Source organism: Bicyclus anynana, chromosome 11 (genome assembly GCF_947172395.1).
Source record: "Bicyclus anynana chromosome 11, ilBicAnyn1.1, whole genome shotgun sequence".
Taxonomy (NCBI): Eukaryota; Metazoa; Arthropoda; class Insecta; order Lepidoptera; family Nymphalidae; genus Bicyclus; species Bicyclus anynana.
In genome coordinates this window covers 3,016,969-3,029,169 of record NC_069093.1, presented here as the reverse complement: position 1 = coordinate 3,029,169, position 12,201 = coordinate 3,016,969, and the positions used below count along the sequence as shown (strand labels likewise).

Below are 12,201 nucleotides of genomic sequence, written 5' to 3'. Positions count from 1 at the left end.
CAGACGTATTGTTTCCGGGTATCCGTGTGGGAGATTGCACAATTAATAATCAAATAACCTTAACATCTTGGAACGCCTTTTATAGGTCATATACTTTTACTCGGCGTCCGTTCTTATAGCATTGCATTACTAGCAGAATGTTGTATTCAGCAGATCAAAAAATCTAAATATATAAAACTCAAAGGTGACTGACTAACATAGTGATCTATCATCGCACAGCCCAAACCACTGGACGGGTCGGGCTGAATTTGGCATGCAGGTAAATGTTAGGACGTAGGCATCCGCTAAGACAGGATTTTGATCAATTCTACCCCCAAGGGTATAAAATAGGAGATGAAAATTTTTATGACAGTTTATTAATTTAAAACCGATTTGGCTTAAATTTGGAACGGACACATATTTTACTCTGGATTAACACATAGGCTACTTTTCATCTCGGAAAAATCCATGGCTCCCGAGTGATTTGGGAAAAACTAAATTTCACAGACGAAGTCACGGGCGTCCGCTAGTCAACAACAAAAAGAATCTCACCGGATCTTCTTTCCGCTTGTTGGTGTTGGGCACGTGTATCGTGAACGCGTACACGGTGCCGTTGTTGGTGCCCGCCCACAGCGTCGGCGTCGTTGTCTGGGCTGCAACATGATGCGATTCTAACACCCCCAATACACTACTCGCAAAGTTGATCGAGGTTAAGTGTGGAAACAAACATGACGATACTCAGTGCTACCTCGTTTCACTTCACCCAACTTCCGATCGTTGTCAGTTTGGCCCCCGAACCAAAGTCTTTGACTCGAGGGAAGGCAAATAAGTAATTGCAGTCGAAGCTATCCTATCGAGGTTCAAACACGCAGCACCTCGTTACACTACTTGGCACAATAGGCTAGTTGATACTTTTTTTAAATGGTCTCAAATAATTCATTTTCGTTCTACTAGATTGTATTTTTTTTTTTTTAATTTTTTGAGATGTGATTACATGAAAATTTCATTTTTTAAATATGTTTTTGAATATGGCCATGACAGTCTGTATTTCAACTGTTTCATGACGTCACTATAATAAATCCTATACAAATGGAGCATTTCACAAAAATATTAGTTAACAATTAGTTTGACGTTTAGTACATCAAGTGTGTTAGTTACGTCACAAAATGGACGACAACGTTTTTGACGTATGGAAAATTAAAAAAAAATACGTGATATTTAAAATAAGTTTTATAAGAAATCTTTACGTTACGTTATCAACCCATATACGGCTCACTGCTGAGCTCGAGTCTCCTCTCAGAAGAAGAGCCAATAGGCCAATAGTCCACCACGCTGACCCAATGCGGATAGGCAGACTACACACACGCAGAAAATTAAGAAATTCTCTGGTATGCAGGTTTCCTCACGATGTTTTCCTTCACCGTTTGAGACACGTGATATTTAATTTCTTAAAAAGAAATCCTTAACTTTTATTAATTTATATCGATATATTTCGGTCCTGTTTTCCATGTACTACACGAAATTAATATTGAGTATAATAAATTTGATATGAGTCAACTACCCTATTCAGGACTTTATCGAAGCTTCGAAGCAAGTAGTGTATGTAGGCTTCCTAAAATGCCGTCAAAAAGTGTCGAAGACGACTTACTGTTGATAAGGAATGTGCGCGCGAAGTACAAACAGCGCACCATGGAGCCGAACCCGTCGTCGGCCGGCCGCGCCTCCACTGCGCGCTCGATGGGCTTCACTTCGGCGTCCGTTTCGCTAATCTTTTCCGCCACCCTTTTAGCTGGCTGGAAGAATTATATTTATTATAGGACTCAAAAGCGATTAAAAATATAAGAAAACTAATGACGAACAAAGTTTATGATTCACAGCACTTGTCAGGACAACTTAATTAGCTAATGAAACTGTAACCAAAATAAGACCCTAGAATGGCAGAGAAAGACCTTTAGTGGAGTCACGCACTTGCAAACTATGTGTGTAGGGTTAAAGGATCCTTTGACTGATATCAAACACTCCCCTTTTCCACTCAAGTCACTCTCCCCGCCTATCCCAAGTAACCCATAAAGATTACACAACAAGAGATGTGGACGGCTCGAACGCCACGAGCACACGAGATCGAGCGACGTCATATCCATCACAGACTACTATTTCCTACACTATTTATTAAAAACATGTAAATTTAAAAGCGGCCAACGCGGCGATAACATATTTTTAGACGGCATGGACGTATGTATGACCGCTTGGCGATTAAATGTAGTGTATGTAGATTCGTAGATACACTACATACAATAACCAGCGCCGATGCGAGCTAGACGACAAGGTTCGGCATGTTTTAGTAATCTTTTAAAAATATTGAATACTAGCTGACGCCGCGCGGTTTCACCCGCGTGGTTCCCGTTCCGTAGGAATATGGGGATAATATATAGCCTATATACAGCCTTCCTCGATAAATGGGCTATCTAACACTGAAAGAATTTTTCAAATTAGACGTTCAATCAAACAAACAAACTCTTCAGCTTTATAATATTAGTATAGATGCGTAACGCCCTCTCTTCTCCCGCACCTGATTGACGTAAATCCGTTGCTCCACGCGGCAGAGGACTCACTTATGTGGTTTGGCTCTAGATAATCGTTAGGCGCACTCGCTACTAAAAAAGTTACTTACTTTCCTTCGGTTTGTCACTATTTTTTATAGTATAATAGCAATGAAAAGTCTTTTTACTTGTGTCGGTGACGTAGGGCTGGCTGAGGTGGTGGTTTGCCGCCGCTGTGATCTGCCCTTGCGCAGCCTCCTGAATGACTCCCTGAGGGACTTCTTGAATGACTTCCTCCTTGATATCGGCGTATCGCCAGCACCAGAGTGATCTGCAGATACAAATATAAAGTGATTAAATAAATACAACCACTATGCTTCGTGTCGGTCGTGTCTCAAAGTAAGTTTTGTCACTTTCTGACTTCGAATGACAAAGACAAAATTAAAAATTCATTTATTTCAAGTAGGCACTTCTGAAACGTCAGTTGACTATTTGTAAAGATTCTACCACCGGTTCGGAAGGCAGGTTCTGCTGAGAAGAACCGGCAAGAAACTCAACAGTTGCTCTTTTTAAAAATAATCATACAGTATTAAAATTCACAATTGATACCAACATTACAATTTCCAACACTTAACTCAAGGTGTTGAATACGCCCCTTGATCTTTTTATGTGGCGTGAAGTGTTGAGGGAGTGGATACTGGATGGGAGTGGTAAGTGCAACATCTACCTGCATGCCAAATTTCAAGCTGATCTATCCAGTTGTTTGGGCTATGTGTTGATAGACCTTTGAGTTTTATATATTTAGAAGTATAGTATTTCGACTGCTGCATGGATAATAGGCAAACCACTGCTGCAAAATATATGCTTGGCACCTCTTTCAGTGACTTTTAATTTTACCTTTACACCTGCGTACTACGTAGGCGAGGACTCGGCTATGAGGTTTGTCTATACCCGGTATTAAAAATATAAAGCTGTGTGCCCACCGTGCGGGTTGAGCGTGCACTTGTGCGCGACGGGCGCCACGCGCAGCGCGTCGAGCAGCGCCAGCCCGTGCGCCGTGCCCGCGCACACCACGCCCCACTCCCACTGCGCCGCCAGCGCCGTCACCGCGGCCGGCGGCGACAGCTGACCCACTGCGCTCGCCTGCGGACAACAAACATTATTGCACAAAATCACTGACGTAACTAGCAGCGTGACGGTGCCTAACAAACAATTGAGCTCAAGTGGACTATGAGAAAGCCTTTGATTCAGTGGAAACCTGCGCTGTGCGTGTGCAAAGGTCATTGCAGAAATGCCGAATTGATTAATGCAGGTATATCCAAGCCTTGAAGTGCTTGTACGAAAACACTACTATGTCAGTCCGTATTCAGGATCAGACTACGAGGCCAATCCAGTTGCAGCGAGGAGTGCGTCAGGGAGATGTGATCTCTCCGAAGCTATTTACCGCCGCATTGGAAGAAGCGAACATCAAAGGCGAGTACATCACTCAACTACGGTTCGCGGACGATGTAGTCATTATGGCACAGACTCTGGATGACCTTAGTACAATGTTCAACATTTTGTTAGGAAGGTCCACAATAATATAAATAATGAAAAGTAATACCACCCGTAATAGAGGAACTCGTAACAAGATTCCATCATTATTGCCCTAACACTGTCAACCCAGATTACAGCGTCTATCTGTGAGCTAACTCCTTCTCTTATAGGAAAGAAGTCTCTGCCCACCAGACACCACCGGACATTGAAAATAGGCTCCTAAATTACCTGATAACCTGCGGGGAATGTGAGAGCACCGGACCGCAGCGTCAACTGGTCGTGACCCTTCCACACGAACCCGTCGCGGTCTGACACGATGTTTACAGGTATCGACTGCAAATTATATTAAAACACTTTTATTTTCAAAAAATTAAATAAAAAAAAAATAGTTTAGCGGCCTTGGTGGTTTGGCTACGCCGTGTAATATTTATATTTATGTGAATAACATTTGAACTACTGAGCCCATTTTGATGAATGCGGTACCTATACCACCGCATGGGTGTAGGTGTTACAGGTTAGCAGTACTTATTATTGGATTTGGTGTGGGTGGGGTTATTGTATCTGTGATTATGTTTTACCTTAACTTCGGCTGTACTAGGAGATGTCTTCAAACTTGCAATGACTATGTGACCGGCCGCGCCTCCAATGGTCAACATACCAGATAACGGACATAGAAGAACCTAAAAAAAGTCATACATTTTATTTATTGAAATTGGAAGAAAAACATGCCGTGCATAGACATATAATTAAAGACTTAAAATTAAATTTCAGTGCAGCTCGTTTTTTTTATAAAAAAAAAAACATTTTCAGTAATAAAATAGGTATAGTTTTGGATTTACATCTTAAGATGTTCATAGTTTTTGATTGTTACGTAAAGAATTCTATACACAAATGCGCGCGAAAGTCTGCGCGACTTATGTAAGAGGCAAAAAATAATGCCTTTTGCTTCCAACAGGTAATTTTACAGAGGACAAAATACTGACTATTTATATATAAACAAAATTATCTCGTCATCTTTGGACACGCTTGGCTGCCAGCTTACCGAAGCGGGGCGAGGCAGCGGATCCGAGAAACGGAGAAATTTTAACCAATGGGATTGCACAAATTCTCCGATCCTCTGAAGTGGACAGGGACTTGCGAGCTAGTTTAAAAAAAAACATATAAAACCGGTAAGCGGAGCGGGCAAACGGAGCAGGGTTAAATAAATTAAATTTAACATTTATTTATTTAACATAGTCTGCAACTCCGCTCCGCATTATTCCGTTTTTCCGCTACACTACCTCGCTCCGCTTTGTGGACAGGCAGCTTAGGCCTGCATAAGCTAAAACTTACTCTTTTAACGGCGAGTCTCGGGTCGTCACTGTAGGGGTCAAATGTACCAATTCTACGGAACGGCGGCCATTCCTCCTCGTCGTTTTGACTGTCATTGTTTTCGCCTATCTCTTCACCGCTGCAGAATGTAAATTAATATTATAATAAAGAGAAAAATACTACATGGAAACACTTGAAAGAGTTTTCTTCGCAAATAAATGACTAATCGGCTAAACACGTAGGATTTCTACATAGAAATGATTACCAAAGTATGGCATTTTGCAACACATAAATTTAGTCAATTAGTAACTTTAACCTGCCTAAAACTAAAAAAACGATAGTTCGTAACCCTATTTTTACTTAATTCATTTAAAAATGGGCAAAAATGTTACGGTTATGAAATTCAAACATCATCTAATCATGCAGCTAATCTACACACAAGATAAAGGAACATCCTTGTAACACGCCACTGACTTTACTTTGTTGAAAGCTGCCCCTACAGTTAGTAGTCCAATACAAGAAACCCCTTAACAATATTAAAAATTACCGTAAGTTTCGTAAGTGTGAAATCATTGAACTTTTGACGAGCCGCATAGCGGCATAGCGTCATTTAGTTCGTCTACTTTTTTTAAATTATAATAACACTTAATGGATGATATATTTTGGGTACATTATGTGGGATTTCGATTTAAGACGAACGAAACTTCATGTATAATATTCCGTCGAATATTTGCAACTGTTGGCAAAACGCATAGCTCAAGCACGCGGTACAAAACACGCGCCTGTCAAGGACTGTTTGATTAGTTTTAGTATAATTGGGTTTTCTATATTCACTAACTTTGATTCAGCAGCGCAACTTAATCGCGTGGCGTGTTATAAGTGTGCTGGCGTCTTAATGAAATTAAAACAATAATTTTACCTCGCAGTCGATCTTTTCAGGCCACTTCGAATATAGTAAGCAATAAGCAAAAGATGAATCGGTTAGCTACGAACATATTTCGATGCAAGCCTAACGCCGCTAGCTTAGGTCTATACTAAGTTTTGTTTAATGACAAAAAAAAAGGAAAAAAAAACAGTTATGTTTATCCGCAAATAAATATAAACTAGAGTTTATAATGCTACAAACATATTATTCCCCCATTTCATACACATGGATTAAGATCTAAATCTCATTTTTCTTCAGAGTGAATGTGCACCTAATTACTAAAATATAAAGTTCACTTTACTTTGACGAAATTTGAGGCTTTAATCCTAATGCATGTTTATGAATAAGGCTGATTGTGAATACTACAAGTAGATGCATGTAACATGGGAACGGAAATCACATTACAGGGGGTTATTTTTTGTACCTATAAAATTATTTATTTACGTTATTTTATAACCTATTAACTTACTAACATTTTCTGAATTCACTAATCTGATTAATTTCTATGCTCGATCTTTAATCTCGCTATTGTCGTAATATAACTTGCTGCTGCTTCTTCTGTATATACTATTTTAGTTTGTCTACTTTTTGAAGTATTTGTTAGTAGTTAGGTGAACGGACTTTGACGGTAGACAGCTGATATACAGCATTGGAACATTAAATAATCCCCCCCCCCCTTTCTCACGTTGGCCAGAAAGTTGGGTTATACTCTTTTTCAGTTTCCAAACACTCTGTTGGACAGCTTTTTTTTAAATCTGTCTGTGTAAATGCCGTAGGCTCCTTAATCACTGGTAAGTTCGGGCTGAGCGCAGAAGCTTCACGTCATGGGGCCCGAAGGCAGAAGCAGAATAGATGGGTGGATCAACTCTCTAAGGGCGTCTCCTCTGAGACTCGGACCTCGGCTCAGAGGGCGTATTGGTCTAAGTCTGGGCGCCCCCGGGATCGTAAGTTACATATTAGCCAGCGTATTGGCCTGCGTGTTGGTCTATGTGAAGAGAGGGCATACCCCACAGAAACTGTCATCTTACTGTTATTCTATAGTCAAAGGGACTTCCTGCAATAGATTATTGACGTGACAACAACTCGAAAAAAGATGACGTCATGCGTCGTTCCCTCGCTCTAGAGTTGCCAACTTTTTTTACAAGAAATAAAGTATATTCTGGTCTATGAAGATTATTAAACAGTATTTTAGAAAACACGAGCATTTTCTTTTCAAAAATGCAACCATTCCATCAGTATTTTCTTATGACATTGTCACGTTCAACTATTGTCAGTAAACTGACTTTACAGACAACCGATTATTACTATAGTGCCAAAGTGTGGAATGCCCTTCCGGCGTCTGTGTTTCCTGTCACGTATAATTTGTGCACCTTCAAGGCGAGAGTGAATAGGCATCTTCTAGGCAAGCGCGCTTCATCTTACACCTCATCATTGCTTTCCATCAGGCTTGATTGTGGTCAAGCGCAAGCCTACTACATAAAAAAAAAATATATTAAAAGAAAGTAATATGTAGGTCAGTAACCTGAAGAGCGTGGCAGTGGTGTACTTGTAGAGCGGCGTCATGACCACGCCAGTCACGTCCCAGAAGCGCACGGAGCCGTCCTCGTGGCCCGTCAGCAGCACCTGCCTCTCGGCCGGCTCGCAGCCCTCCACGATACCCCCCGAAATCGGCCACGGGCTCTCGGAGTACACGTTCTCTGTCTGTTTGTTGCCTGTTCACATCATCATCATCATCATCATCATCATCATCATCATCATCATCATCATCATCATCATCACTATCATATGTCTGTGATATCAAATTTAATTAAAACGGTCCAGTTCTTGATTTAAACACTCGAACACTCGAGAGGGTAGGTCGATAGTCGATACCTACCCTCACTTACTTTACTTTATCTGATACTAGCAGACGCCGCGCGATTTCACCCGCGTGGTTCCCGTTCCCGTAGGAATATGTGGATAAAATATAGCCTATAGCACACGGGGATAGTGGAGCATTCTAACAGTGAAAGAATTTTTCCAATTGGTTTAGTAGTGTCAGAGGTTATTCAACGAAAACAAACTAACGATTTACTAGCTACTATTTATACCCTAAATTTCAATTTGTTTGTTGGTTGCACATCGAGGATATCTTAAGTATAGGTATTTTTACTTTTTATGAGTTACCCCTTGATTACAATCTCACCGGATGATAAGTGATTATGCAATCTAAGATGGAAGCGGGCTAACTTGTTAGACCTAGGATGAAAACTCACACCCGTTTCTACACATCGTACCGGAAAGATAAATCGCTAGACGGTACATCTTTGCCGATAGACTGGTAAGCCACGGCCGCAGCCTCCCACCAGCTAGACCTGCCAAGTGACACGACGATTGTCATTCTACTATCGCAAACGCTTCTAGAACTAGAAAAATGTATGGGAATGATTGATCTTGATCACGTGACCTGTCGATAGTAAATGTCATTTTGCGATTGTGGACAGAGAATCGACGCGCCACTTGGCTACAGGGGCTGGACCAATTAAGAAACCTCAGTCGGTCCAGCCGGGGATCGGAGGCTCACAAGAACCTCTCGTCGCACAAGTCGCAAGCACTCACCCGCCGCGACGATGTTGTCGTACACGTTGTCGGCGACGTTGTCGACGAGCGTGGCGGTGGTGACGGCGCACGCGTGCACCGACACCAGGTACGGCAGCCGCAGCGGGCGCCATTTGTCGTCGCACAGGTCGATCACCACCAGCTCCTCCTCCACTAGCACCACCTGCGAAACAGTTATAATGGATAGTTATAATAGGGATGAGGACAAAGTTTAAATATATTTATTTTTATGAGACATTCGGGTAATCAATTTCAATATTAAGTAAAAAATACATGAATATCTAAGATCGTGGGTAGGAGCCGTGGTAGCCCAGTGGATATGACCTCTGCCTCCGATTCCGGAGGCTGTGAGTTACAATCTGGTCCGGGGCGTGCACCTCCAACTTTTCAGTTGTGTACATTTTAAGAAAATACATGTGTCTCTAACGGTGAAAGAAAACATCATGAGGAAACCTGCATACCAGAGAATTTTCTTAATTCTCTGCGTGTTTGAAGTCTGCCAATCCGCATTGGACCAGCGTGGTCACTATTGGCCTAACCCCTCTCGTTCTGATAGGAGACTCGAGCTCAGCAGTGAGCCGAATATTGCGCGAATATGGGTTGATAATGACATGAACTAAGATCGTGTTGTTTATAAAATTTAAAAATCTATTAAATGAAAATTCATACATTTTTAGGTTTCTTACATTCAATGGACATTTACCATTACGTAAAGTATAAACATAAACATAAACGTACAAATAACAAAGATATTGTTCTGTTTGAATATCCACACATATTTAACGATCTCTTTCTGCGACGACGTCATTCTTTCGTGCCATTTAGTATGGAGCATTTTGAATTGATGGCAGGCAAAATTGATCCTTTAAATCCCTGTAGCTCCGTAAGTAATGATCGCAGATACCCCGTTATTTCTACTAAATTGTTTTATTATTAGGATACTTTTGTAGGCAAAAGGCTACAAAAGGCCTATGTCCTGCAGTGGACGTCCATCGGCTGATATGATAATGATGATGATGATGATGATGATGATGATGATGATGATGATGATGATGATGATGATGATTAGGATACTCTTAATTTTCATACAATTTAAGAACTAATAATAAACTGCAAAACTTTTAATAAATTGCTTTCAATAAATTAAAAATAAAAAAATATTTCATGTGTTAAATATTTTCAATGTGTGAGTTTATCCCGTCCCCCTCCCAAAAAATGACAGACAATTACGATGGTAAATTTGGGTGCGATACAAGTCCATAATATATTTGGTCTGAGCTACTCACCAAAGCAGCAGCGACTTGGTTGACAGTCTGCACTTGTATCTGCGCGGGCGTGGCGGGCCGCACCTCCTGCAGGGGGACTCCGTCTGGCGGGACCGGGGTAGTTGTGAAGAAGTCGATCACCTGTAGCACAAAGCGTTTAGTTTTATTTTTTAACTAGCGAACGCCCGCGACTTTGTCCGTGTGAAACTCGATGTAAGCTTTCAACCCCCTACCCCTACCCTACGTTGAAATTTTTCTTTGCTATAAACCTCACGGAGCCCGAAACCTTTCCAACGAATGCAAAACCGTGGAATTCGGTTCGTGCGTTCTGGAGTTATAGCGTCAGGAAACCCGACTTATTTTTATATAGTAGATATCATGAGGTGATAATGATGATGATGAAGATATTATGTAAAATCAATACTTACACGACTCGTAAAGTCGAACGCGACGTGTTTCTCCCCTTGTTGCACCGTTACAGTGAATTTGTCTGAATATGGCGATCTTGGCATACCACCTTAAAACAAATAATATTTTTTTTATAATAGTAAAAATAATAAAGTAACAGAGACAGCGACTAGCACTTAGCAGCGTGACGGTGTTCACACTTAACAAAGAACTGAACTCAAGTCATCAAATACCCTCTTATTAAACCATTACTGCTGCAATAACTTCGTACAAATACCTCTTTTTTACAATAATATAAATAATGAATGTTAATACCACCCACAGACAAGGAACATTTAACACTTTCTTTTCACTAAATATGTCGTTGACACATGCTCTACCTAAAGATTTACTAGACTTAGAATTACAGTAAACTCATACGATGGAAGTTATTTCTGTTCTAACAATAACTAAATGCCGTGATATAAATTCAAAAGCTATATTTTAGTTTGGCAACTTCGTCCGTAACACTACCGATGGTGCGCGCTCTCCACGCGTTTCACACCCGCGCAGTCTTCCCCCCGCCGCCCGCATATCATGGGAGTGTCATCAACGAACTTGCCAGACTATAGCGTAGGCTATTCTAACGTTATTCATTCATCATTGTTATAGTTATTCTAACGTTATTCAGTAACAATCTCTTTACCCGCGTATATGGTGACCTCCTCGCCGTCCACGCTGGTTCTGTTGAGGATCTTGGTGATGGACTTGCACGGGTAGGGACCGTACGGCGTGACGGGCTCCTTCAGCGGCCGGTCGCTGGCCGTGCTCGCCACCTCCCACGTCACGTACGACCCGTCGTTGTGCGACGATGTGAAGTGTTCGCCTTTATAACACATGTACATAAGGTTCGAAATCAAAATAAATATAATTGTGGTAGCAAACTTTTTTTGATAAAGTAATGATTTAATTATTAATGACTTGACTCCTAAATGGACGATCGGTCGCCCATCGTATCCGTTACGTGAGATGTAAAAAAATATAAAGTAAACTAAGGGCAATAGGCGAGCACAGTATCATGCTCCGCGCGATAGAGGAATATAAAGATTTTTTAAATGGCTCACAACGGTAGATTAAAACCGCATTCCCTGACTGTCATGAATGACTGTCACTGAAAGCATTCGCTTCTTCAACGCAGACGGGCTTTTCGATAAAATACTTGCGGGCAGCGAATGGTTAAAGTACCTAGTATTATCAAGATTTTTTTAGATATAAGTAAATTTCCAGCTGGTTAGGGTAGGCCTGGGTAGGGGATGGGCATACCCTTTTACCTTCATCGTTCCAACACAAACTTCACTTTAAAGTCTTGGGGGCAACTCTCAATACTTCACAACCTCAGACCAGTATCGCACCCAAATTTACGAACAAAATTGTCTGTCATTTTCTGAGGAAAACGAGCTTAGATTTCGTATACATCTTACACTAAACTAGAAGTTTTTGACCGTTTTTTACACCATTTAACTACACAAAACGGTATTTTTACGGAGATATTTAACCGATGAACACGATTTAAACTATGAAACATCGATTACTTTATAGACAGTTTATATAATCTCACGAGATCGTTGATCATGTACTTTGACTAAAAAGTAACGTCTAG

General features: G+C 41.0%; 1 protein-coding gene across 1 annotated transcript in view; it reads right to left on the bottom strand.

Annotated features, from left to right (window-relative positions):
- The window catches only part of LOC112049893 (lethal(2) giant larvae protein), a 74,348-nt gene that overhangs the window by 16,616 nt on the left and 45,531 nt on the right, over positions 1 to 12,201 (bottom strand). The window contains exons 6-17 of the mRNA XM_052884475.1: positions 11,248 to 11,427; positions 10,583 to 10,671; positions 10,176 to 10,295; positions 8,890 to 9,052; positions 7,814 to 8,003; positions 5,388 to 5,505; positions 4,634 to 4,735; positions 4,284 to 4,388; positions 3,503 to 3,662; positions 2,708 to 2,850; positions 1,628 to 1,772; positions 532 to 632 (exon numbers count right to left, since the gene is read on the bottom strand). Coding sequence (XP_052740435.1) covers positions 532 to 632; positions 1,628 to 1,772; positions 2,708 to 2,850; positions 3,503 to 3,662; positions 4,284 to 4,388; positions 4,634 to 4,735; positions 5,388 to 5,505; positions 7,814 to 8,003; positions 8,890 to 9,052; positions 10,176 to 10,295; positions 10,583 to 10,671; positions 11,248 to 11,427 — 1,616 coding nt within the window. The remainder of the gene's footprint in view (positions 1 to 531; positions 633 to 1,627; positions 1,773 to 2,707; positions 2,851 to 3,502; positions 3,663 to 4,283; positions 4,389 to 4,633; positions 4,736 to 5,387; positions 5,506 to 7,813; positions 8,004 to 8,889; positions 9,053 to 10,175; positions 10,296 to 10,582; positions 10,672 to 11,247; positions 11,428 to 12,201) is intronic.